This window comes from Micromys minutus (genome assembly GCF_963924665.1).
Source record: "Micromys minutus genome assembly, chromosome: X".
Classification (NCBI taxonomy): domain Eukaryota; kingdom Metazoa; phylum Chordata; class Mammalia; order Rodentia; family Muridae; genus Micromys; species Micromys minutus.
This window is the reverse complement of record NC_137970.1, coordinates 26,415,993-26,441,200: the sequence shown is the minus strand read 5'-3', so window position 1 is coordinate 26,441,200 and position 25,208 is coordinate 26,415,993. Positions and strand designations below refer to the sequence as shown.

Below are 25,208 nucleotides of genomic sequence, written 5' to 3'. Positions count from 1 at the left end.
AGATCTGGCATAGTATGGTGTTACTTAAAGTTGTGAGAGCATGCCTGAAAAGAAAGGAAAGCCACAAACTTTCTCCATTTGAAGTCCTAAAAGGTACTTACCCAAAGTGAGATAGAAGCCCGGAAACTGGGATGAGAAAAAACTTAGTTCAAAACAGCTTTAAGCTCCCTATTTTTCTCTGCCGTGATGGTGTGTGTGGCTAACTCCAGCTATACTCTTGTTTTCTTATGAGGCTTTTGAGATTATATTATTTCTGGCCAAGAAATAAAATCAAAGATCACTTTATTCCCCAATGGATTTGGATGATAACTGGTTTTAAAAAGTCATATATAATTCCAATGGGAGTTATTGGAGAATAACCAAGCTGGTTCTCTAAGTATCTTAGTTAGAGTCTCTGACTATGATGAAACACATGACCAAAATCAACTTGGGGAGGAAAGGGTTTATTTTATCTTATTTGTTTGGGTAACAGTCCATCACTGAAGGAAGTCAGGGCAGGGGAACTCAAGGCAGGAAGCTGGAAGCAGGAACTAAAGCAGAAGCAGTGGATGCTGTTACTGGCTTGCTCTTGGTGACTTGCTAAGGTTGCTTTCTTAGACACGCCAGGACCCAGAGACAGGACAACAGCACCCACAGACTTGCCTATAAGCCAGTTTGATGGAGGCATTTACTCAGTTGATCTTTCTTCTTCGTATATGGCCCTAGCACACTCATGCTCATAACCACCTGTGCCCTTGAGGAACATTTACAAAACTCAAACCACTGTAAACTACAAAGAACGAATAATGCCTTAAAAAAGAAATCATGTCATTTTACTGAGAAGTTAATTACATTTTAGCTGCTAGATACTCTGTCTCCATTTCTTGTGAAGATTTGTTATGCAGCCTATCACAAGAGTTTGTGATGAATTTTCACTGAATTTCTGAACTACTTGAAACCTCTTTTGTTTTTTAAAACAAAAACTTTTACCTATCAACTGCCTAACTAGCCTATTAGCATAGAGGCACGGGTGCAAATAGAAAAATCATCTTTTCTGGGAAACATTTCCAATTGTGCAGATAGGGATGACACTTTCAGCTAGAAACATTAAGTCATAGTGAGCCGAATAAAATATGGGTGTCATGCTTTGTGAATCAATTATTGTCCTGGTTCCTCAAGGGCACAGGTGGTTATGAGCATGAGTGTGCTTGTGTGAGTGTGCGTTTGTATGTCCAGAGGTTAACCCTGGGTATCATTGCTGAATCTGGAATTCACCCTTCGATTAGACTAGTTGGCTAAAATGCCCAGAGATCTTCCTGGCTCCATCTTTTCTGTTCTAAAATTGCAGGTGAGTGCCACTCTGTCTTCCTAATGTGTGTTCTGGGAATTACAGTCAGGTCCTGATGTTTGTAATCAGAAGATGTTTCTAGAGAATAGGAAGCCAGTGCATATTCTCTGGGTGATCTCTAGGGCCCTTCAGCATTTCTGCTGAATCCTTTAGAGTCTCTGGACATACCCATTTCCCTTTCCACCTCCTGCCCCAGGGGAACTCAGGGCCTGATAATGCTAAATCAACTGCTAGTCTCCATTCAAGGAAAGAATGTTGATTTAATCCCTGTCTCTAATGGTTCCGTACCATGCTTCACAACATATGGAACACCCTTATCTGAGCACACCAGTAGGGGAGCATTGGCATGATATAAGGATTCCAGAATTTTAGGGCTGACTCTTTTTTTTTTCCCCCCGGAAGATAAGAGACAGAAAAATAAAAATGCTTTCAGAAGTTAAAAAGCTTAAAATGTCAACCCTCTCATGCAAAATGTAGAAAGGTTTTGGAGTTCTAGGACGGAGTGACAGGATTCATGTAACTTGTGGTATGTACCCCATTGAATAAAATGCATTCCTTTTTCATTTGCAAATCTCTGGATATGTTGAAAAAGGGACCAAGACAGCTCTGTGCTCTGAGCATCATGCAGCCTTGAGGGTCATATCTGGAAACCAGAGCAGCGTATGAAGCTTTGCCTTGGAGGCTATATGAGTGTAACATCCCAGATGGATGTTCAGGTTCTTGCAGCTTTTTCCCCCTTTTTGTCTTCAAAAAATTGCCACAGGTTTAGGGCTAGGGGGTTGCAGATGGTTTAGCTTCATTCAGGGGATGATGAGCTCTAGAAAAAGAGACAATCAAATGCCAGCACTTTCTATCTCAAGCAAATTCTCACGAGAAGAAATGACACTCATTCATGCGCCATGTGTTTTTAATGGAATAGCTGCACATTTTAGCATGTAGATACTTCACAGGCCATACAAAGTATGATAGTTATCCATCAAAAGCAGGGATCAACAATCTTTTTAGTTAAGTGTTGAGCAGTGGATCTTCTTGGCTTCGAAGGTCTTATGGTTTCTTCAGACCCATGGAGCCCTGCAGTTGTGTGACAGAAGCAGCCATAAACAGTGTGGTGCAAGTGGATATGTGGCTGACCTATAAAGCTGCATTTAAGAAATGGCAGGTGATATCTGAGCTTGGCCCAAGGGCTATAATTTATCAGCCCTGATTAAAGGAAGAAGCCCTGATTTACAATTTTGAAAAAAAAATAATAAATATAGATCATAAAGAGTTGCCTAGGAAATAAGAAGCTTATATAGCAGTAATTCTATATAATTATATTAATGACACGGATAGCTTGATTTGTTTTTGTATCACTCTAGAATATAGTGTTTTTTTTTTCTTCACTATCTTTTACATTTTTAAATGATAACATGCAAAGTAAGGAGAGTCACTGTAGTGCTTTCCTGTATACTTTACTCATAACCACTCTTACCCACTCTCCTGCTTCTTCTTACTAGTGTGTCTGTCTTAACCCCCCCCCCCCTGCCCTGTCCCCTGCCCCAGAGGGCAGCCTTCTGCCTTTATGTTATATCCTCTCTCTTTTTCTCTTTTCTCTTTTGTCCTCCCTTAAAATGTTTTTTCTTCTGTCATGATATCCTTTCTATTTTTCACATCATGCACACACACACACACACACACAGTCTATACACTTTTGTTCTACCATTTCTGTGGGCCAGGGTCTAGGCACGCTTCTTCTTCTTTTTTTTTTTTTTTTCTAGGTCTCATCAGGATCCTTTGAAGGTTCTAGCTAGAGCTGTGTTCGCATCTAAAAAGTAATGGATTCATTCTCACTGCTATGTCAGGTGTGGCCAGGGTTAACACTGACACCTTTGCATCCTGCTGAACTGTTCTTGGTTTATTGTAGCATATTAGTCAGTGGCTAGCCTCAGTTTCTTGCCATGTAGCCCTATCCATGGGAAAGTTCATAACTTGATATCTTTCTGCATTATAGTCCACAAAAAGAGAGGGCCTGATAACAAGATAAAGATGGCAGTCTTACATAATGTAAATGTATACATCTCTCTAATTTTGGTCCATGTGATTGGCTAGAAGCACATCACAAGTCTATTCTGACTGAAGAGGATATCACACAGGGGTTTGACCATAAACAGGTAGGCATCCTGCAAGTTATCAAGTGTCTATCTACCATAGCTTCTAGAATAGAGTGCTGGGTTGTCTACCAGATCCATTACCTTGCTAAGTCCCTTGGTTAATACTTAAAAATGGTGACAGTGATTTTTCATCACATGGGTTTGTTTAAAGCTCAAATGAGGCAAATTGTTTTTCAAAGCATTTTACAGTTATCCCAACTCCTATCTACTTCAAGATTACTGAAGTCTCATCTCCTCTATGAACACTTGAACACATTTGGAACCCTATTGGAGTTTTACTTTCTTAGTATGGAAACTTTTTGACTCATTTGTGGTACTTAGGATATTATATATTTGTGTTTCATTGAGAAAAAATCCTGACATGTATTCTACTCCTTTGATACAATTCTAAGCAATGTAATAACAAACATTTGTTCTCTCTACACCATAAAATAGCATTTTGAATGCTTAAGATATGTCAGGCCTGTTGTTGAGCACTTTATTGTCTGTTACTTGTCCTATTCCTTACAAGAATTATTTAGTCACAAGACACATTATTAGTATTGTTTAATCCTGTAACCACAGCTAGGAGTGATTATTTGTCCAAAGTCAAAGAGCAAGCCAGTAGTGTCTGACTCCAAAAGTGGAACTCACATGCTACCTCTGTTGTATGGCCCCAAAACAATATGATGTCCAAAGGAGTTTTTCTTTTTATCCTTTGAGAACTGGAAGTGAACTTGTGTGTTGAGAGAAGACTGTTCTAGAAAACTCAGGGGAAGTCCATCTTTCTACTTATTATCGAGATTGTCTGGAGGGAGGCAGGTGTACCCCAGCATCATCACCTGTTTGTTGACTTCTGTTGCTGTTGGAAAATCATCATTCTACCAAGTGGCCTGGTTCCAGGAAGACTTTCTTTGAGATCACAATTTATAGTCAAAATTTCTGCCATAAACCATGGCACCCAGGAGCTTTTTTTTGATCTGGTTCTCATTTCTCATGGTTCCGGTGGTCACAAGGGACTATGTTCCCATTGTGTCTGTCGATGACTTTGAGATCTGCAAGGTTCTCCTTTTAGATCTATTCATCCCTGACTTTTTGGCCAACTTATCCACATCACAACACTGAGGCCATAAGTTCCAGGGCCTCACAGTGTGAATTATCTGTGAGAATTTACTTCCAGTTCTTGGGACAGGACCCTTGGGAAAACTAGGCACTGGGCCAGAAAGAGAGTGGCCTAAGAGTGGCCTGATTACTTTTAACCTAAACCTTGACCCTCAGCAAAGTAAAGGACTAAGCCATGCAGGAAGTAGTAGATGTTTCACCAGATGTTCTTTGGACTATATCTTCTGTCCAACTTTAATTTGTTTTATTTGTATTTTTTTCAGAATGAGGCTGCAGCCAAATGGTCTTCCTTTTATGAAGAACAGTCTAAGATTGCCCAAAATTTCTCACTACAAGAAATTCAGGATCAAGTCATCAAGCGTCAACTGAAGGCCCTTCAGCAGAGCGGGTCTTCAGCCCTTTCAGCAGACAAGAACAAACAGGTGTGCTTGTAAACATTTTGGTCCTGATCTCAAGAGTTGAAATGCTTGACAAATAATACATATTCAAAACCCACAGGGATGGCTCCTTTCTTTGAAAAGTTAGTAATGCCAGCTCTGGGCCTAGGTAGAATGACTATAAAATTTATAATTCAAATTGGAATAGTTTTGAGGGTAAAAGAAGACACATGGGTTGTAATCTGCACAGAAGTGAGCAGGAATATGACATTTGCTACACCTTGGTCAGCACTGACTCAAGCAGGCTAGGAGTATGCTGGAACAATTTTCTTTTTCTCTGTTCTTATTGCTAAATGCCCATGGTTAGTTCATATTAACCTCACTGTTAATGAAGCCCCTGAGGGCTTTAACAGTTGCAAAATGGCACTTTAAAGACTTCCTATGCTGAGAGGATTTCAAGAATTTTTATATTTACCCTGTTAAAATCCCATCTCTCATCCCATGCCCCTAGACCAGGGGCCAGCAAACTTGAAAGAAAGCTGTGAAGAGACATAAAATAAATAGCTTGGATTTTGCAGACCATATTGGCTATGTCACAACAAGGCAGCTCTGCCATCAGAGCAGGAAGTCAGCCATAGATAATACATAGATGAATGGATGTGGCTGTCTTCCAACAAGGCTTTATAAAAACACACAGCATATCCCTCATATAGCCTATTGAAATATTTTTATCTAAAACATTCAGCTCTTTCACATCAAAGTTTTCTTTCTCAGCTGCTTGTCCTCTGGAGCTCTGTATGTCCCAATCTGCATTTATAAAAATAAGAGCTCATGATAAGAACAGAGATAAAGCCATGTGGTATTTGTTTCTACAAGTTGATATTTTATTATTGTACATTCCTTAAATCTGATGATTCCACTAAGTTATTAATCTACCTTATTGTGTCTTGTCCATGTTTCTTCATCTATTTTTTTTTAAGCGAGGACTCCATGAGAAATCCTAGACATCCTAGTTTAAAAAAAAAAACCCAAATAATTCTAATGTGTAGTTAGGATTGAAAACCACTTACATGCAAGTGAAAGCTTTATTTGTTTGAGAACACAAGGGAGTTCAGGATGCATGGGGAGGAAGGAGGGGAGATTGAAATAGCAGGTAGAGAGACCATGAAGGATTTTGTGCCAAGGTAGATGTTTTGGATTAGCATATGAGATCTTGTAGAAATTTTATGCATGGGATTACCTTATGTTTTCTAAACAATACCTGTGCAACAAGGTGAAATAATAATAATAATAATAATAATAATAATAATAATAATAATAATAATACATGAGGGTATTAGAAATATAGCATGTAAATGATTTGTATGAATCAGCCTTTCTCTCTCTGTACCTTCCTCCTTTTCCATCCTTTCTTCTCATGTTTCCAAATCATCACAGATCAACACATCGGTACGTTCACTGGTTTCTATTGAGTTTTACAAAAAAGGGTTTCCAGACACTTACTCTTTGCACCCCTGTATTTATCGTGGAGTGGAAATAAACCTTTTGCTGAGCTACACCCTCTGATGCCCTTGAACAGCTTGGCTGTACCGGGTTATCTTCACACCCCTTTCCCTACAGGGTAAAGTTTACATTCTTTATCGTGGCAGAGATTGCCAAGTGCGATCTGGAGTCCACTTATCTCTCTGTTCTCAGGGCCTCCATTCCTTCAGTGAGCACGGTCACTGGAGTTTTAGTCATTGCAGCTCTTGTTTAAAATGGCTTCCCTTTCACACCTTTGTCCGTTCTTAGGGTCCACCTTTTCCTTCCATTTACCTGACCAATTTCTACTTCTGGAACATGCAGCTCTAAGAGCATTTTCTTTCTGAAGCCCTTATAAATGCCCCTTCTTCCACTCCCCACACTCCTTAGCCAGTACTGTTACATCACTTGTCGATGATAGTTAACAGTGCCTGTCACTCCTTTATATTGAGATCCATTTTGTGGTTACCTTATTATTCCATGACTTTTGGGTCTTTGAAGGTTAGAGGTTTGTTTATTTCAAGGTGATCAGGATGTAGAACATAGTAGCGGCTTAGTAAATTCTAAATAAAACAGAAGTTCAATCTCTGTGCCTATATGAGAAATGATCCTGGGAATTTGGGCAGGCATGTTTATTTTGGTTAACCTATATGTGTTTATTACAAGTTCTCAAAATTCTGTGATAGGTAACAGCAGAAACAATTACAGATAGGAACATATTTGGCAAAGAAGATATGAATTGGTATCTTTCAAGGCATTTAAAAATCCCATGACCATAGAGAATGAAGCAGCATGAGTCCATACTGCATCCTCTTTGTATATACTACAGCTTTTAGCTTACTGTTTTTATGAGAATCCTGACTATGAGAATGAGCGGGTCTCTGACTCTTGTGCCTGGTCTTGGGACTCTTTCCCTCCTGTTGGATTGCCAAGTCCAACTTCAATATGATGGTTTTTGCTTCATATTATTATATCTTCTTTTTGTCTTGCTTGGTTTTTAAGAAGTCTGTTTCTTTTTCTAATGAGAGACACAAAAGGGGATGATTCCAGTGGGGAGGGGAGGTGGGGAGGAACTGGGAAAAGTAGGAGAAAATATAATCAGTATATATTGTATGAGGAAAGAATTTATTTGAGGTAAAAGAAAAACAAGAATAAAAAAAAAATCTCATGAGCATGGAGAGATGGTTCCATGGAGAAGAGCACTGGCCACTCTTGCAGAGGACCCGGGTTCAATTCCCAGCACCCACATGGGAGCTCACAAATGTGTGTAACTCCAGTTCCAGAAGATTTGACACCTCTATACCAATGCTCATGAAATTAAATTTAAATAAATTATTTAAAAAATCCCATGAGTTATCTTTATTATGGTACTCTACCCATTATGGTACATTTTACATGCCTACCTCTATATTTTATGTTTAATTTTCAGTTGAACACAATTCTGAACACCATGAGCACCATTTACAGTACTGGAAAAGTTTGCAACCCAAAGAATCCAGAAGAATGCTTATTACTTGAACCAGGTATGTTTTCAATAGGTATTGTTTTTAGTAGTAGTTATAAAATTTATATTTTCTTCCAAATTGTAAAAATGAGATAGACTTTTTAAATGTGTGATATATGTACATGTTTGTGTGTATCTACATGCATGCTCATGTACGTGCAGGTTTACATGTTTGTGCAAGTGCGCATGGATACAGAAGTCAGAGGACAACCACAATTCCTCACTTCTTAGAAACCATTAAAGTTTTCTTTGAGGCAGTGTTTCTCCCTGGATGGGAACTCACCAAGTAGATATTATTGTTGGTCAGCAAGCCCAAGGGATTTTCAAGTCTGTTTCCTCAGGGCTGGAACTTGAAGTGTATACCACCACACCTGATTTTTGGTGTGATTTCTGAGAACTCAACTCAGGCCCTCATGCTTGTACAACGGGCACATTTCCCCAGGCACTGAGCCATTTCCCCAGCCTGACACTGAACTTTGACAACAACAGAATGCTTTGCAGATGGATAACCTAAAAATGGTACTGTTACAAAATGTTGAAGCTCACAGATTCTTCTTTTTAAAGATCCGTAGTTTTTTCATTGTGTGCGTGTATGAATGAATGAATGAATGTGTGTGTGTGTGTGTGTGTGTGTGTGTGTGTGTGTGAGGAAGGTGCCCTACTCCATCACTTTCTGCCTTTATTCGCTGAGACAAGTCTCTCACGGAACTTGGAGTTAACAATTCTACTGTGTTTGTCCCCACAGCATGGAGGCTACAGTTGCATGCGTGGCCATACCCAGCCTTGTTTGTTTTTGAGACTATAACTTACATTTCTTCTGTCTCTTTCCTTCCTTTAAACCCTCTCCATTCTCCTATTTTACATGGCTTCTGGGAATTTAGACTCAGGTCCTTATGTTTGTGAGCAAGGGCTCTTATTCCCTGAGCCTTAGCTCCAGTCTTCCATAGATGATATCCTTTTAACTTAAAAGAAGCCTGCACACTGTACATTTTATTACAGTCAAATAATTTAAGCCAGTAACTAAATCACTTCAGTGCTTTTCCCCCCTTTGCAGATGCATTTGGATCTAATCATAAGTCCAAGGATACTAACCACGATATTTTGTTAAATAACAAGGATGTCTGCCAACCTTTGACTTCTTTAAAGTTCATATAATTGTAAATGCAGATTATTTGTATGGTAGATACAAATGTTTCACCTTTGTGCTTATTTTCCTCTGGAATAACAGGATTGGATGAAATAATGGCAACAAGCACAGACTACAACGATAGACTCTGGGCTTGGGAGGGCTGGAGGGCTGAGGTCGGCAAGCAGATGAGGCCGCTATATGAAGAGTATGTGGTCCTGAAAAATGAGATGGCAAGAGCAAACAGTAAGTCTTCTGCTCTGTCTAGGTTCTGATGCTCTCCACGGGGGTGGTTATAGGACTACTTCTCATTTAATACCAAGCTTCCACCTATAATATTTGGATGTCCCTAAATGAACATCATTTGCTTAAAGGCTCAGGTTAACTGTCTCAAAAAGGTACTGGGGGAGTTTTTAAAAAACGGTACACTGGAACTCTATTGTTCAAAGAGCTTACGAATGAGATTTAACTATGAGATGAATTATCTAGGACGTATGAATTACTGGAGGTCTAAGGCCCCAAAGGGTACCCATGTGAACACTGGCACTGAATAGCGATCCTATCACTTAGAGCAGATAAAAGACAAACAAAATATCCACTTACCAAAACACTCATTTGGTCACAGTTTATTTTTCTCCAACTTCTGTCATGTATCTACCTCAGGGTAGTTCAGAAAGAAGACACCATCATCTAATTAGTTTAGGTGAAAATTCTATTTTCTGACATTGTAAGTCATAAGAATGTTAACATGGGAAGACACTTTCATGTCTTGTAAGTTCTGTTGAAACAGTGAGCGTTATGAATAACTTAAAGCCTTTGTGGTTCACTGTGCCATGGGAAATAAGAAAAAAATGTGGTTTTTTCTCATTTGTTATTTCTAATTTTTCCAGTGTCACTTAAACTCATATTCTCAAGCCTTAAGTTTCAGGCCGTAGCTTATTATCCATTTTAATAATATTCACATATCTTTCTATCCAAATAACTATTTTTCTCATTTTGTTGGTCTTATATCAACAATGGAATTATAAAAACAAATCTCACTAGAAACATTTGCAAATCTTATTAGCTACTACTTCAGCACAAGCTTGTGTTTCTTGATGGTTAGACACTAAACGAAACAGAGATATGCTCTGTATAGATATAATTTGCAAACAAACACAAGGCCACTGTAATGGTGTCTGAGATGAAGAAAATGGCATCTGAAAATATAAGGCCCCAAAGAAAAGCAGGATTAAAAACAAAGGGGCAAACTGCACATTTTGAAAATAATGATGCAGAGCGTGCACCAAGGGTTTGGAAATTAGGAGTAAATTTCTGCCCCTGGCCAGCTGTGTGACTTTGGACAAGTGATATTGCTACTCTAAGCCTAGGATATTGATAGAAATGTATATAGGTGTAGCCATTATGGAAAATGGCCTGGTAGGTTCTAGAGAAATTTTAAATAGAACTGCTATATGATCTGGTAAAATTCCTCTTCTGAGCATGTACTGAGATACCTGTATTCATCACATCATTATAAATGATAGTCACAACAGGGAGACAAATGAGGTGTCTGTTAATAGATAAATAGATTAAAAACATAGAATGTGTGTATATACATACATATGATAAATGATATAGACTATATATTAGAATACTATTTAGCTTTAAAAAGTGGCCATTTGCCATAATGTGGATGGACCTAGATGGTAGTATGCTAAGTGAGGTCAGTGCTCTAACTTAAATAGAGAATCTTTGAGTAAAAAGATCAGCTACCTATACAGGAAAAGAACAAAATTGCCATTACCAGGGGTGAGAGGAGGAAATGGGGAAATACACCCAAAGAGTCTAAGTAGCCACCAAACTAAGAAACTACCGAACTAAACCACTCAGTGGGCAGAAGGAAAAGTGCATTGGGAACCAAACTGCCCAGGACATCTCTGGAGGTGGGGCAGAGAGAAGAGCAAACTGACAGAAAAGCAAGCAGATCTTGTACAAGAGTCAAAGGGGTGAGATCTGAATGGGTCCGGGCTGTCCAGGTTGACTGGGAACGAGGTGCATTTGCCCGAAGTGGTCGACATTTGGGAAGGACTAAGGGGTCGGGATGGAGCGTGTCCTGAAGGATTAAAGGTGGTTCCTGGCAAATAGAAACTCACTTTAGGAAATCTGATTTTCTGGTGAACAGAAATTGCCATTAGGCTTGTTTACTTGGTAACAATCCTGTTTACCCGGCTGAAGTTCTTTTGTTTAGGACAATGCCACCAACACTGCCATTTTGGGGAAAAAGAGGAGTTGTAAACTTAAGAGGATGAACAAGATTAAAAATCGCATGTGCAATATGAGGACTCCAGTGAAAAAATAGCCTACGGTATTCAGGATATTCCCCAAATGTATACATTCTCATTGCTCTTGTCATAAGGCACAAAAGGGTAACTGTGAGATGTTAATTTGTCTCCCTACAATAAGCTTTATGCTACATATTTAATGTAACATCATGTTTTATAACCTGAAAAAAATGTACTCGAAATTTTATTTCTAAAAAAAAAAAAAAATACTACAGGCTGTACAGGTCTCATGAAGACAGTACAGCTGTTGTAGGTTCACGAGTACAGCAATCTTATGTCCAGAATGCCCAGAAATCATGGCTCTCCCTATCTCTGGCTCTTAAAATGTATCTCTTCTCAACCTTCTGATCTGGGAGGACTTAAGGAAAGGAGTATATGTGGATATATGATAAAAATACATTGTGTAAAATTTTCAAGGAATTAATAAAGAATATATTTAAATAGCAAGGCTATCAATCAGCACAAAGGGCTTTACACTGGTTACAGGATACCAAAATTTCTGTGCTTATTAAACCAGATAATTTATTTAAACTCCTGATGAAGGTGATGAGAAACAAGTATTTAACAGAATTAGCAAGTCTTGCCTTTCATTTGCATTCTTTTGAGTTGACATGTAAAGGAGCAACAAAAATCCTTAAGATAATTAAAAAAAAATTCTCCCATTAAGATTAATCTATATAACCTGTATTTTCTTTTTTTCCCTCTTTAAAAAAAAAAAAACAGATTATAAAGATTATGGGGATTATTGGCGAGGAGATTATGAAGCAGAAGGAAAAGTCGGCTACGACTATAACCGAAACCAGTTGATTGAAGATGTAGAACGTACCTTTGCAGAGGTAACAGAGTTGATTAGAGATGTAGAACGTACCTTTGGACAGATAACAGAGGGACTGCAGGGCAATAAGCAGGGGTTGTAATAGCCAATAGCCAAAGACGACTTTTTCTTTTCTGTTTTAGTTCTATCATATATCGAATCCCAATTGCAGTTTTCCTTCCTTCTTCTTCCCCAGTTCCCCCCACATCTCCCTTCTCCCCTCACCCAAATCCACCCCCACCCCTTAGGAAAGAGCAGGCTTCACATGGACATCAACCAAACACCGTGTAACAAAAGTAGATTCCCCTCGCAATTTTTTTATTAGAAATTCTCTGCATTTACATTCCAGATGTTATCCCTTTCTCACAATCCCATCCCCCCTCCCATTGCCTCCATGAAGGTGCTCCCTCTCCCACCTCAGCACCTTGGCATTTCCCTACACTGGGAAAACAAGCCTTCGCTGGACCAAAGGCCTCTCCTCCCACTGATGTCAGAAAATGCTATCTCCTCTGCTGCATATGTACCTGGGGCCATGAGTCTCTCCATGAGAACTCATTGGTTGGTGTTTTAGTCCCTAGGAGTTATGGAGGATTTGGTTAGTTGATAATTTTGTTCTTCCCATGGGGTTGCAAACACTTTCAGCTCCTTCAGTCCTGTCTCTAGTTCCTTCACTGGGGTCCCCGTGTTCAGTCTGATGGTTAGCTGCAAGCAGCCTCCTCTGTATCAGTATGGCTCTGGCAAAGCCGATGAGGAGGCATCTATATCAGTTTCTTGCAAGTAAGCACTCCTTGGCATCAGCAATAGAGCTTTGGTTTATTGCGTGTATATGGGGTGGATCCCCAGATGAGGCAGTCTCTGAATGATCTTTTTTGCAATCCCTGCTCCTCTATTTGTACCTTTATTTTCTCCCATGAACGTTTTGTTCTTCCTTCTAAGAAAGACTGAGGCATCTACTTTCTGGCTTTTCTCTTTTTTGAGCTTCCTAAGTTCTGTGGATGGTTTCTTGGGTATTCCAAGCTTGTTTTAAAAATGGACTGTTGTCCACTCCCAGTTCTCACAAAACTATAGTATATTTGCATTTGTAAGAATTTATTTTTTTGAGACACGGTTTTGTGCATCCCAAGCTAGCCTCTAACTTGCTATGATGCTAAGCATGACCTTGAACTCCTGATCCCTTCTGTCTTCACCTCCTTAGTTGGGATTACATGTCTGCAACCCCATGACTGATTTATACAGGGCTGGGAATCAAACTCAGCATTGGTGCATACTTGGCAAATGCTCTACTAGCTGAGCTACATCTTCAGCCTTTTGAAATTATTTCTGATATAATCTGTACAGCTCCGTCAGACAATCAGAACTGTGCTGCTTCCCTCTTTTGCTCACCGACTCATAATTACCATTAGGGAGACTATATAAAGGAAAGATTCTGATCGTGAGCAATCAGCCTAGTCTTGCTTTCTTAGCAGAAAGACCATGGCTTTGCTTCCTTCCTTACAACTATTAGGACTATTGTTTCATCTTTGACAATAGGAATGTATTTGTTTGTTTCTGCCTCTCCTTTTTTCCCCCTCAGTAATTCTTTCCCTCCCTCTCTCCCCTTCCTTCCTTCCTTCCTTCCTTCCTTCCTTCCTTCCTTCCTTTCTTTCTTTCTTTCTTTCTTTCTTTCTTTCTTTCTTTCTTTCTTTCTTTCTTTCTTTCTTTCTCTGTTTCTTAGTAGATTACTAGAAAGAGTTCTATGACAAAAAAGTCAGTAACATCTCAGAATGATTTATTTTTTGGCATCGGTTTTCCTCTGGGACCTTGCATTCCTCCATGTGCTAGTATTGATTTATGTAGTGGGGCTAGACAGAGTCAATATCAGTGAAGAAGGAATGCTCCCAAACTCTCCAGAATATTTGAGAGGAGAAGAAACTGTCCTGTATGAAAACATTCTCACTTCTAGAGTTGTGTATTGGAAGCTGAAGTATTCTTGGTCTAAAACTTTCTTCCTGGACTTTTCAGATCAAACCATTGTATGAGCATCTTCATGCATATGTGAGAACAAAGCTGATGGATACCTACCCTTCCTACATCAGCCCTACTGGATGCCTCCCTGCTCATTTGCTTGGTAAGGAACTACAAGAGTTCTTTGTGCTCTTTGTTGTTTTATTTCCATGACTAAAGCTGTCGTTTGGAGCGAGGCTCAATCTAAAGCGTTTGAGAATGTTTGAAAATAACATTATTATCATTGCAGAAATAGTTTTAAAAGCACATTTTCAGCAGGAAGTCCATTTAAAATCATTATCTTATCTATTCTGTTTAAAATGAATGTGGTCTCTAAAATCTATTTTATATTAAGAGGACTAGAAAAAGAATTCTAGCTTAAAATGTGTTTATTCAATTTGGTTGACTAAGCCTGGGATTTTGGTATTATATGGTCAAAGAGAAACAGCTCAGTGGGACACTGAGAAGGACAGTCTGTACTGGATGAACTTGACTTTTGTGGTGAATCCTTACAAGTTTAACTTTAGGATGTCATATTTATCTCTATTAAATTGAATCTTTTAAAAAAATAAATATTTTTTAAAAGATCTTTATTTCACCAAGGCTATCAAAATTGTTTGCTGGGTAAAAGTGCTTATTTGCTGAACCCATGATGGAAAGAGACTCATTACTGCAATTGTCCTCTGACAATTGTCCACATGCTGACACGTGTGGGCTGTGGTACATGTATATCCATCACACACAAGTATGCATGCACACATGTGTACACACCATTATTATTATTGGATTCATAGGAGTGCTTTCCATGTAATTGTGTGACCCCATATCTTCAGTGCCAGGCTTCTTTTGATCCTTTGTTCCTGTAGTGTTGGTTTTTGTTCTGAATCCATCTTCCCTTTTTAGGATTTCTGGCCTTGAATTGAACTTCACACTGTTAGAGATGCTCAGTTACCTAGTTAAGTGTGCACTTGGGGTATTAAAAGTACAACTTAGCTATCAGTTAAGAGAAACTTTTGAATGATGAACTTACATGGTTCTTTTTGAGTTCTCACTAGGCATTACTAATTGTTTTCTTTGCATTTGCAACATTTTGTTGTGTGTATGATTCCGTTTTACAAACCTAATGTGCAGTAGCTATGATGTTCCATATGTTTAATTTTGTTCTGCTTTGTTTGTTGAGGGTCTCATTGTGCAATGCTCCTCTCTTAGCCTCCCAAGTCCTGAGCTTACTGCAGTGCACTACCACGTTCAGTTTTGATTATGCCATCTAATAGTAATTCCCAATAGGAGAAGCTCTGAAGATTCCCTAGCAAGTTTTGCTTAACCACATCATCTCTTATACACTTAGTATTTTATGTGTGATGGAGAAGAAAATGTTGCACAGATAACATAAGAGAAGGACCAAAAAGAAGTGGGAGTAGTAAAAGGGAATGCAGAACCGAGACTGTTTATAAATACTGAGTGAGTGCTTTGCCCAGCCAACCAAATATACTATGAAAGATCGGATCTGTATTTTGGTTGCTTTATTCGAATACTAATGTATTCTCTTTGTAAACAGGTGACATGTGGGGTAGATTTTGGACAAATCTATACCCTTTGACTGTTCCCTTTGCACAGAAACCAAACATTGATGTTACTGATGCAATGATGAATCAGGTAGGAAACGGGGACCTTATAAAAAATGTCTTTTTAATATAAGACATTAATATAAATGTCTTATATTAAAAAATAAGACATTTCAATTGCGTTTTTCGTTTATGCATCTTTCTGTTCTAATCTCGTGTGTGTGAAATCATCTTAATAAAATCCAAGCTAACTTATATTTGTTTCTTATGTATTTTAACGAAAAAGTAGTTCATAATGTCAATGATTTCAAGTACCTTCAATAACAGAAACTCTGCTCTGTTGAGAGGTATTCAAAATTGAGATGACCTGTTTTGCTTTTCCTATAAGCAATAACATATGGATTTATCAGTTGGTTGGCATCACATTTTTCAATGTCAATTGTTGCTAAGCAATGAGTCTGTAATCTCTATGGATAGTGATGAACAAAAACATCTTATTTTGGATATTAAAAATCACTGTCATTGAAATATTATTAAATATTGCTTTAATTTTATTAATATTAATTTTATTACTGTTAATATTAAATCCTTTCTACCATCTTGATATAATTGTTTAAATTGTGTTTTCTTCCACCAATGAAACCATATTACAATATTAGATACTTTTTAAAGTTTAATTAAGTTCTACATTTCTGATTATAATGAGTGACCACAGTTCCATTTGTGTCTAAAGAATGTCTTCAGATGACTACACAATAATTTTGTATGCCTGATGAAGGTATTCTCTCATCAATCCCTTTACATCTGTAAGTTGTAATAAGATGATGACCTTCACATATGTAACATGCTCCTGGAAAATTTTCACTGCAGAATAAAACCCCAAAGCTGCAAAACTTCAACTCGTGTAGTTGCTCTAGTTCCATTTTGTCATTGCATAGCAGCAAGTGGCCATCATGATGCTAACCCTCATCCTTTATCAGTGGCTTCATGAAAATTGTACAGTGGTAAGCATAGCTGCCGTCCAAAATGACAACACAGTTGCTGCTTTCCTTAATTTAACTTAAAGTGTTGGGCTCAGTATCATGATAGCTCCATGCTATAAGAAACAAAACAGGCTCAGATGGATGATGCAGCTGAAGTCACAAAGATAATTAGAGGTACCTAACTCTCTAATGTTTCCCCTGTACTTCTGTTTTTTCATTTGTTTACTCTTCAAGCATGTTGACTATGCTTACCAGTCTGTGCTGTTTTGGTCATTCATCTTAAGCAATATCAGATTAAAGAACAGCCTTGAGAGTTATAAAACATCGAAAGCTCCTGCCCCTAATAACCAAAGCCATTGTGACCCCAAAGAACAAAGATGTGAGAGTTTCTGATTTCAAAACATGCTATAATGAAAAAAAAAAACATTAACAATAGATACACAGACCATTGGAACAAAATAGAAAGCCTAGAAGCAAACCCACATATTCATGACCAACTGATTTTCAACAGAGGTGCCAACACATCGACATGTAAGGTGCTACATTAGAGTAAAGACAGTCTATCTAATAACTACTCAGTGCTGGGAAGATTACATGTCCACCAAATAGGACCTTTGCTTCTTACCAGTTTCAAAAATTAATTCAACATGGACAAAAGATGTAACTGTAAGACCTGAGACGATAAAAGGGGGGCAATCATTCCAGACATTGGAATGGATACAAAATTTTCGGAAAAACTCCCAAACACAGTAATCAAAAACTAAATAGACAAACAGAATTGCATTAAAGTAAAAGCCTTCTGCACAGCAGAGAAAACAACATACAGAACACAAGAAAAATGTCTAAAACGTGCATATGCAATGAAAGTTAATGTCTGGAATGTATAAGGAATACAACAGCAAAACTCCATCTAAAAGCATGAGCAATAGATATTTCTTGAAAGAAGGCACATAAATCGTTAATTGTTCTACAAAAAAAATCTCAAGACCATTAATTATCATGAAAATGGAAAACAAAACCAAAATGGAAGACAACTTCAGTCCAGTTAAAATGGCTACTTAAAAAAAAAAAAAGACAAAAATCCCACCGAGTGCTGGTGAAGACGCGGAGTAAAGAGAACCTTTCACACTAACTTGGGAATTCAACTTAGTACAGCCATGAGAGAAAACAGACAGCCACTTCCTTAAGAAATTAAAAAAAAAATGCAACTACCATATTAACCAGTAACCCCATTTCGGGATGTGTATTCAAAGGATATGAAATGAGTCTGTTGAAATGCTAACAATACTCCCACATTTCTGGGAATGCTATTAATAATAGCCTAGAAAATGGAAACAAACTACATCTTTGTATGGGGATGAGTAAAGAAAGCATGAGACCTACAATAGTGGGATGCTTTTCAGCCATTAAAGTATGAACTCCTGTTATTCAAAACAGCCTGGATGCAGCTTGAGGGTGTTATGTTAAGTGAAATAAATCTGACATACAAAGACAAGTACCTATGATCTCACTCATGTGGGAGTGTATGAGCTGATCTCATGGAAGCTAGGGAGGCTGTCTGAGGCTGAAACATGCAAGAACGAGGGGAAGGAGGAGACTAAGTTATCATTTAATGGGAAAATTTAGAGGTACTATTGTATAGTGACCGCAGGGAGTGATGATGTACTGTGTATTTTCATAACTCTGAAGAAAGGAAGAAAGAAAGAAAGAAAGAAAGAAAGAAAGAAAGAAACAAAGAAAGAAAGAAAGAAAGAAAGAAAGAAAGAAAGAAAGAAAGAAAGGAAGGAAGAAAGAAAGTTTGTTTTTCTCCACAAAGGGCAAATGAGAAAACAGATATGCATATTCTCATTTGAACATCATACAATGCATATGTATATGACAACACACATTATACCCCCAAACATGTGTTACTTTTGTGTTCTTGTTTATCAGTAAACTATGAGTTTAAATTAAAAGGCTGCTATATTAATTAGTAACAATATTTTAACATTAAGCCCTTAAAAGTCGATAATATTAATAGTGATGATAATAGCATTTACTCTCATATTCAATTTCTTATTGCTAGGGCTGACACAGGAGAAAACCCAAACATGATTGATGTTCAAGACCAGAACAATTCTTCTGTTTCAAAAATGATTCATGGCACCATGTAATAAATATCCAAGTTTTGTTTGTCTGATATGGGCTTCATTGCCTCGGCAGGCTTGGTTGTCTCTTAAGACATGGTTATAAAGGAATTTGCTGGTGGCACATGCCTATGACTTTTTCTGCATAGTTCCAAAACATTCTGAACATTCAGATGCTTTAGTGTAGCTCAAATTGAATCTTTGGGTTCTAGGCCACAACTAGGCTTTTTGTTTTATTCCAAAGGTCTATGCCTTCATGTTGACTTACATTAGTTCATTTCTTCCACTGAGCCCAGCATGAAGTTCAAGCAACAACTTCTGGCTTGAGTTGAGTAGTTTTCAGCAGTTGGGTCACTATTTTCTTGTTTGTGTTTGGAACATAAAAAAAAAAAAAGATGATCAAGGATGTAGCTTGGAGGTGGAGAGCTTGTTTGACATATGTAAGGCATTTGTATTGCCTTACATTACTGTAGGGAAAAGTCTATAGCACCAAAACCCTAAGAATAAGGACAAAAATCCCCTTCATATAATTCAGACTGTTGTTAACATTTTATGCATCTTTTTTCTTCATTAAGATTGATCAATACCAACTAAGTGATTATATATTTTATTTTTCACTTATTATTTTATTATACCCATAAAATTTCTTTGAATATAATTTATGTATCTGTACAATTTTCATTCTACGAAAGTCTCATTGGTTGACTATTTTGATGGCTTTTTCCTCATTGATTATACAAAAATCATATTCAATGTAATTTTTGACATAATTTTTGATAATCTCCTAGGTTGATTCCCTAGAGGCAGTGCTGTAAAGACAGATGATAAACATTCAAAAGGCCACCTCTCTGTTCCAAAATCATAAATGTATATGTTCATCAGGAAGAATTTCTGTTTTAGTTCAGGGATTCAATATTTTGTTTTTCTCCCCCAGGGCTGGGATGCAGAAAGGATATTTAAAGAGGCAGAGAAGTTCTTTGTTTCTGTTGGCCTTCCTCCTATGACTCGAGGATTCTGGACAAACTCCATGCTGACTGAGCCAGCAGATGGCCGGAAAGTGGTCTGCCACCCCACAGCTTGGGATCTGGGACATGCAGACTTCAGGTAGTTGGGCTGGTACTAAATGAGAAACAATGGATGAAGGATTCATTATACTTCTTTGAGCATATGATTTAAGGATCTGAAAACTAAGACTGGAAGTCCACCAGAGTACATTTCTCTCACTCTGGAAAAGACGATGGTCTACAGTTTCCCTACCTGCACTTTTAGAGAAAATAGCTTATTTGAAAATTTGTATGTTCATTAGAGCTTCATGGTCACGGGGTTGGTAGATCCCTGTTAGGAAAGGTTTGGTGTTGGGAACTATGACAGTTGAACAGATGATTCACACACTGTCCCTCACTCTTGTGAGACAGGACAGATGAATAACAAACTGGAACAAAAGGAGAAGACAGTACATGCAGTAAGAGAGACACAGAGGATGCTCTGTTAGGAATTGAGAGAGGAATCGACTGCTCCTGCACTAGGAGATAGGGTCAGACAGGGGCTTTGTGAGTGGCTTAGGAATTGAGGTTGAGTTGCAAGAACAGGTTGGATGGACTTCTGGGAGGATAGCAGGTTGGAAGGACAGAGGAATCAGGTGCAGAGAGCGGGTCTTGGTGTGGGTGCTGAGGTCAGCAAGTTTAGACTGGACCAACAACAGAAAACATGCAGGACAGCGTGAGTCTGTGACTTGCCAGAATGAGCATAGGCTTTGGAATCCGAGGTGTGTCACTGAATGATCTGACGACCTTGAGCAAAGGAATCTTGGGTTTTAGTTTCCTTATCTATAAAGCAGAACTCTAATATTCGTGTTGCAAGTTTGCATCTTAGGTTTGTTCCCTGGCTTGAACTGGTGATTTTATATAAGAGGAGACCCTTTCAGCCAAAGGCGAGGGAGGAAACAGCCCGGGACAGGCAAAATAGATCAGAATGCAACCTGTGATGGAGATTTGGCTACAGTCTGATCTTATGAACCACTTTGAAGTCTGATTTGAATCAGGATTAGGGGCTGGCCATTTAAATCTACCCCGTGTTAGTCAGCCATTGGCTGTAGATTGCCCCCAAATACTAAGAAAACCTCTCCTTGCGCTGGCGAGATGGCTCAGTGGTTAAGAGCACTAGCTGCTCTTTCAGAGGACACAGGTTCAATTCTCAGCATCCACATGACAGATCAGAACTGTTTGTAACTACTGTTCACAGGGATCCATCCAACACCCTCACACAGATACATGCAGGCAAAACACCAATGTACATAAAATAAAAATAAATTATTTTAAGACAAGAAAAGAAAACCCCTCCTCAAGGCACCTTTCACTTGGCCAAAGCAATGAAATCAAAGCTTTTGATTTTTAATAGCTATCATTTGGGTATCTGAGGAATAGTTGATCTACTTGGGGAGTGTGGACTGGTTCCAAAATGCCTATTAGAGTAGAGGCCAGTAGTCTTTTACTGTAATGATAGTAAAGAGTGCAGGCTTTGAAAACCTCTGTTGCAATTAAGCAACTCTGTACTTGTAGCCTAAAAGAGCCATAGATAATATATAAACTAATGAGTGGGGCTGTGTGCTAATTAAGCTTAACAAACAAACAATCCCCCAAAACCAGGCAGCAGTCTGTAGGTGGTCAGTCCAAATCCTCCAGTGAGGCTTAAAAATGAGAGCATATTCGTAAGTTTCCTAGTCTAGAATCTCCTATAAAATAGATAGTAAATATAAAACAACAATTATAGCTGTTAGGAAAAAAAGAATAGAGAAAAATGAGTTAGGAAAGCAAGTTGTGGTCATACTGGGGTAGATAAAGGAGGTTGACCTTATTCTAAACAGTGGGGGGAAGGGGTCTCTAAAGAGCATCTATCAGTATCCAAGGGTCACACAAACAAAATGGTAGGAAAATCTATTTGGGTATCTTTGAAATATTAAACTCATTCATATCTGAATGAGCATAAGCATGTCAAGTGGAGAAGAACCACAGTATGTTTGCCTAATGAAGTTCTGTTCTCATTGGGTCACAGCACAGTGATAGACAGACAACATTTACCTTTTGTCATCAGTCACCATTTCTCATTGGCTGTAGTGACTCATCTCAGGTAGTGATGGTCTTCTAGACTTCTATCATGTCTCTAACAGCACTTTCTCTATGTACCCCAAGTCTTTCCAAAATCTTAGGTACTTGAACCTCCTAAAGCTTTGGCTTTCTTTATCGTTACCCTGATCCTGCTTCTTAGGCTGTCATGTGTACCTTTGTGATGTACATTTGATACTCAATTCTAAATGACTAGCCCCTTCTCTATCCTGGCTATACAGACTTTGAGAAGACCATGTCTGTATTCACTTACACACTATTCACGTACACACTACTCAGAATTACGTAGCATGGGGATTTATCATTTTCTGTTAGTGTAAGAGCACAAGAATAAAACTTAGTCCTTTATATTGAGTGAATGGTTTATAAGGGGCAAATAGTAAAACTTCAGTGATGAATAAATCTTCATGTCACCCAATCCCCACAAAACTCTACTATAGTGATTAAAGGAAGTTAAGATTTACTTTAATCTTGTTCATTTCTATGCAGAATAAAGATGTGTACAAAGGTTACAATGGACAACTTCTTGACAGCTCATCATGAGATGGGACACATCCAATATGACATGGCATATGCCAATCAACCTTTCCTGCTAAGAAATGGGGCCAATGAAGGGTTCCATGAAGCTGTTGGAGAAATTATGTCACTTTCTGCAGCTACCCCCAAGCATCTGAAATCTATTGGTCTTCTACCAACAGATTTTCAAGAAGATAATGGTACATTTTTACTTTGGCTTGTCTTGGTGGTAATCTGATGTGGGGAAATGTATTTAATATCATTTATAGGAAAACACTTCTTTTACTTTATGCTACCTAGGTAAAAAAATGTTTTTGGGACTTGCTACTGGTAAATAGCTTCTTCTTCTTCTTCTTTTTTTTTTTTTTTTTTTTAAATGTGGATCAGAGTATGCCAACTGTGGTTTAAACCAGGAATTAAGTGAGATAACTGAAGGAGTGATCTACAAATGATCTAGTAGAAGCTTGGTGGGGTTTTGGAAGATGCTGAAATAGCCCACAGAACTCAAATGGTTTGTTAAAGGCCATGAAGCTAATCAGGGTCTGGATTTTAAATAGTTAGCTGTAATTTTAGGTTAAAAACAAACAAACAATGACTTTCCTAGAATGTTAGAGTCTGTCATTCTGAAACTATTCTTACAGAGAAGGAATGTGAACAGAAGACCCATCCTATCCCTTAACATCAGTGTCTGAGGCAGCCAATCTTTTTTTAGGGGGAGGAGATTGGACGTGAGGAAACAGCACAACTTTTCAGGAGACCCAGATTATCCAGTGAGGTTGCCATGGCTTTGCTTCTTTTGTAAATTTATCACTTCCCCTTTTTTGATTTTTTTAGTTTATGAGATTTATTCATCTCTCAGATTATACATATATGCATATAGGATATGCACTTCATTCCTATTCTCCATTCTTTTCTTTTTTTATTCCTGTCCCCTCTCTTCAAACCCTTGCTTTCCAACAAATCTCCCTCCTATTTTGTGTCTTTTTGTTTGTTACCCACTGTATTTAATTAGCATTTGATCCAAGCCTTGGTTCTCCTGTATGAAACATCTAGTCAGTGAAGTCAAGGTCATGATCCCCATCTTTGTGTGCACAATTTTCTTTGTCTCCATCTCTTGCTTTTAGTGATCTGACAAAGGCCAGGCCTGGTAGCAGGTTGGTGGATACCTGACATCATGTCTGAAATAGTTACTATCAACTCTATACTTACTTCATAATTTTAAAATACAATCCATTCATACCAATGAACAGACAATGATTTATGTTTTTTTTTTTTTACATCTTTCTTGAGAATAGGCAAAGATTATGAAGTCCGTATGTTTCTTATGATGTCACACAACGAGAGAACTAGCTTGAAAAATTCTTTCCTTGCCTCTGGTCTTGATTTGTAAATGATGTTAAACCAGATAGAATCCTTCATTCTTCTCCTCCTTCCCTTCATCTTGACCTTCTTTTCTCATGTAGAGTTTGTATTTTGTTGTCTGAAGACAAGGTTTTACTCTGTAGCCATAGATGTCCTGGAACTCACAGCAGCCTTTCTACCACAGCCTTTCAAGTTTTGGGATTCTAGGCATGAGCCGCGGTGCCAGTGCCTGCCTCTTCATTTTTCTAAAGAAAATTTTTTGAGCACCTACAATGTGTGAGGCATTTCTCCTAGATACACAGAGTAGATAAAACTCCTGCATTCACATTTGAGCTTCTGCGCTGTGTTGGAGGCAGCCCCACTTTTTCTTTAGGCTAATGAACATACATAACTTGAAAAAACATTTAATATTCTTGATAAGTAGATGATTAGTCCTTTGAAGTCCATTGTACTTTTGGTTATCCAGTGGATGGTACTCTCTAGAGGTGTTCATTTGGTTGTGTGTGTGTGTGTGTGTGTGTGTGTTTACATTTATTTTTGGCTAATATATTAAAATACAACTGTTGTACATGTTAATGGAGTAGCCCGGCATTATGATGCATGTATAAATCATCACTGTTTTCATTACAGCAAACTCATCTACTTCTACAAACATCATTGACCAATAGTGAAGGGTTCATTCTTTGAGCTTCTTCTTTTTTTTTTTTTCTTTTTGTTTTGTGTTGGAGATGAAACTGGGGGTCTCATACACGTTAGGCAAGCACTTTGTCACTGAAATATACAAGACATTGTTGTCATTTATGTAGCCAATCTATTGTATAAAAGAACACTTAAAAAAAAAATCTCCCTGCCCTGGTTTACAAGGTTTAACCACATCTGTTTAATGTTTGCTTATTTACTAAGGACTCACAAAAGAGCATTACAGAGCAGACACTGGACTTGGTATACAGTCTTGAATAAGACATTAACAGACACTGGCTACACACAGCTCTCAAGAATAAACAGTGTGCCTTGGAGAATAGATGAAATTGCCCTAATTAACTCTGATAAGGGGATATTTAAAGAAGGCAGTTGAAACTAGTAAAAAGTAAGGATTAGTTAACTTGTGGGATTTTACTTACTTGTTCTATTCCAGGGCTTTAGCCTATTCCAAATCCGTCATCTGAGAAGATAAACATATAACACATGCTTTTAATGTCCACTGTGAATATTTTTCATGTAATCATCCTGTAGTAAGTCTATCTTGGGGAGGAATAGTAGCTCTGGATTAGGAAAGTCCTCTTACAAAATTTATGCTTTCATTTCCA

General features: G+C 38.1%; 1 protein-coding gene across 2 annotated transcripts in view; it reads left to right on the top strand.

Annotated features, from left to right (window-relative positions):
* Window positions 1-25,208, top strand: part of ACE2 (angiotensin converting enzyme 2) — a gene marked incomplete at its 5' end in the record, with an annotated part of 45,791 nt that overhangs the window by 5,616 nt on the left and 14,967 nt on the right. For both annotated transcript variants that reach the window (XM_080909979.1, XM_080909978.1), the window contains 8 exons: window positions 4,842-5,000; window positions 7,906-7,999; window positions 9,209-9,352; window positions 12,154-12,266; window positions 14,246-14,351; window positions 15,786-15,883; window positions 19,836-20,005; window positions 22,513-22,739. In XM_080909979.1, the coding sequence (XP_080766105.1) occupies window positions 4,842-5,000; window positions 7,906-7,999; window positions 9,209-9,352; window positions 12,154-12,266; window positions 14,246-14,351; window positions 15,786-15,883; window positions 19,836-20,005; window positions 22,513-22,739 (1,111 nt within the window). The remainder of the gene's footprint in view (window positions 1-4,841; window positions 5,001-7,905; window positions 8,000-9,208; window positions 9,353-12,153; window positions 12,267-14,245; window positions 14,352-15,785; window positions 15,884-19,835; window positions 20,006-22,512; window positions 22,740-25,208) is intronic.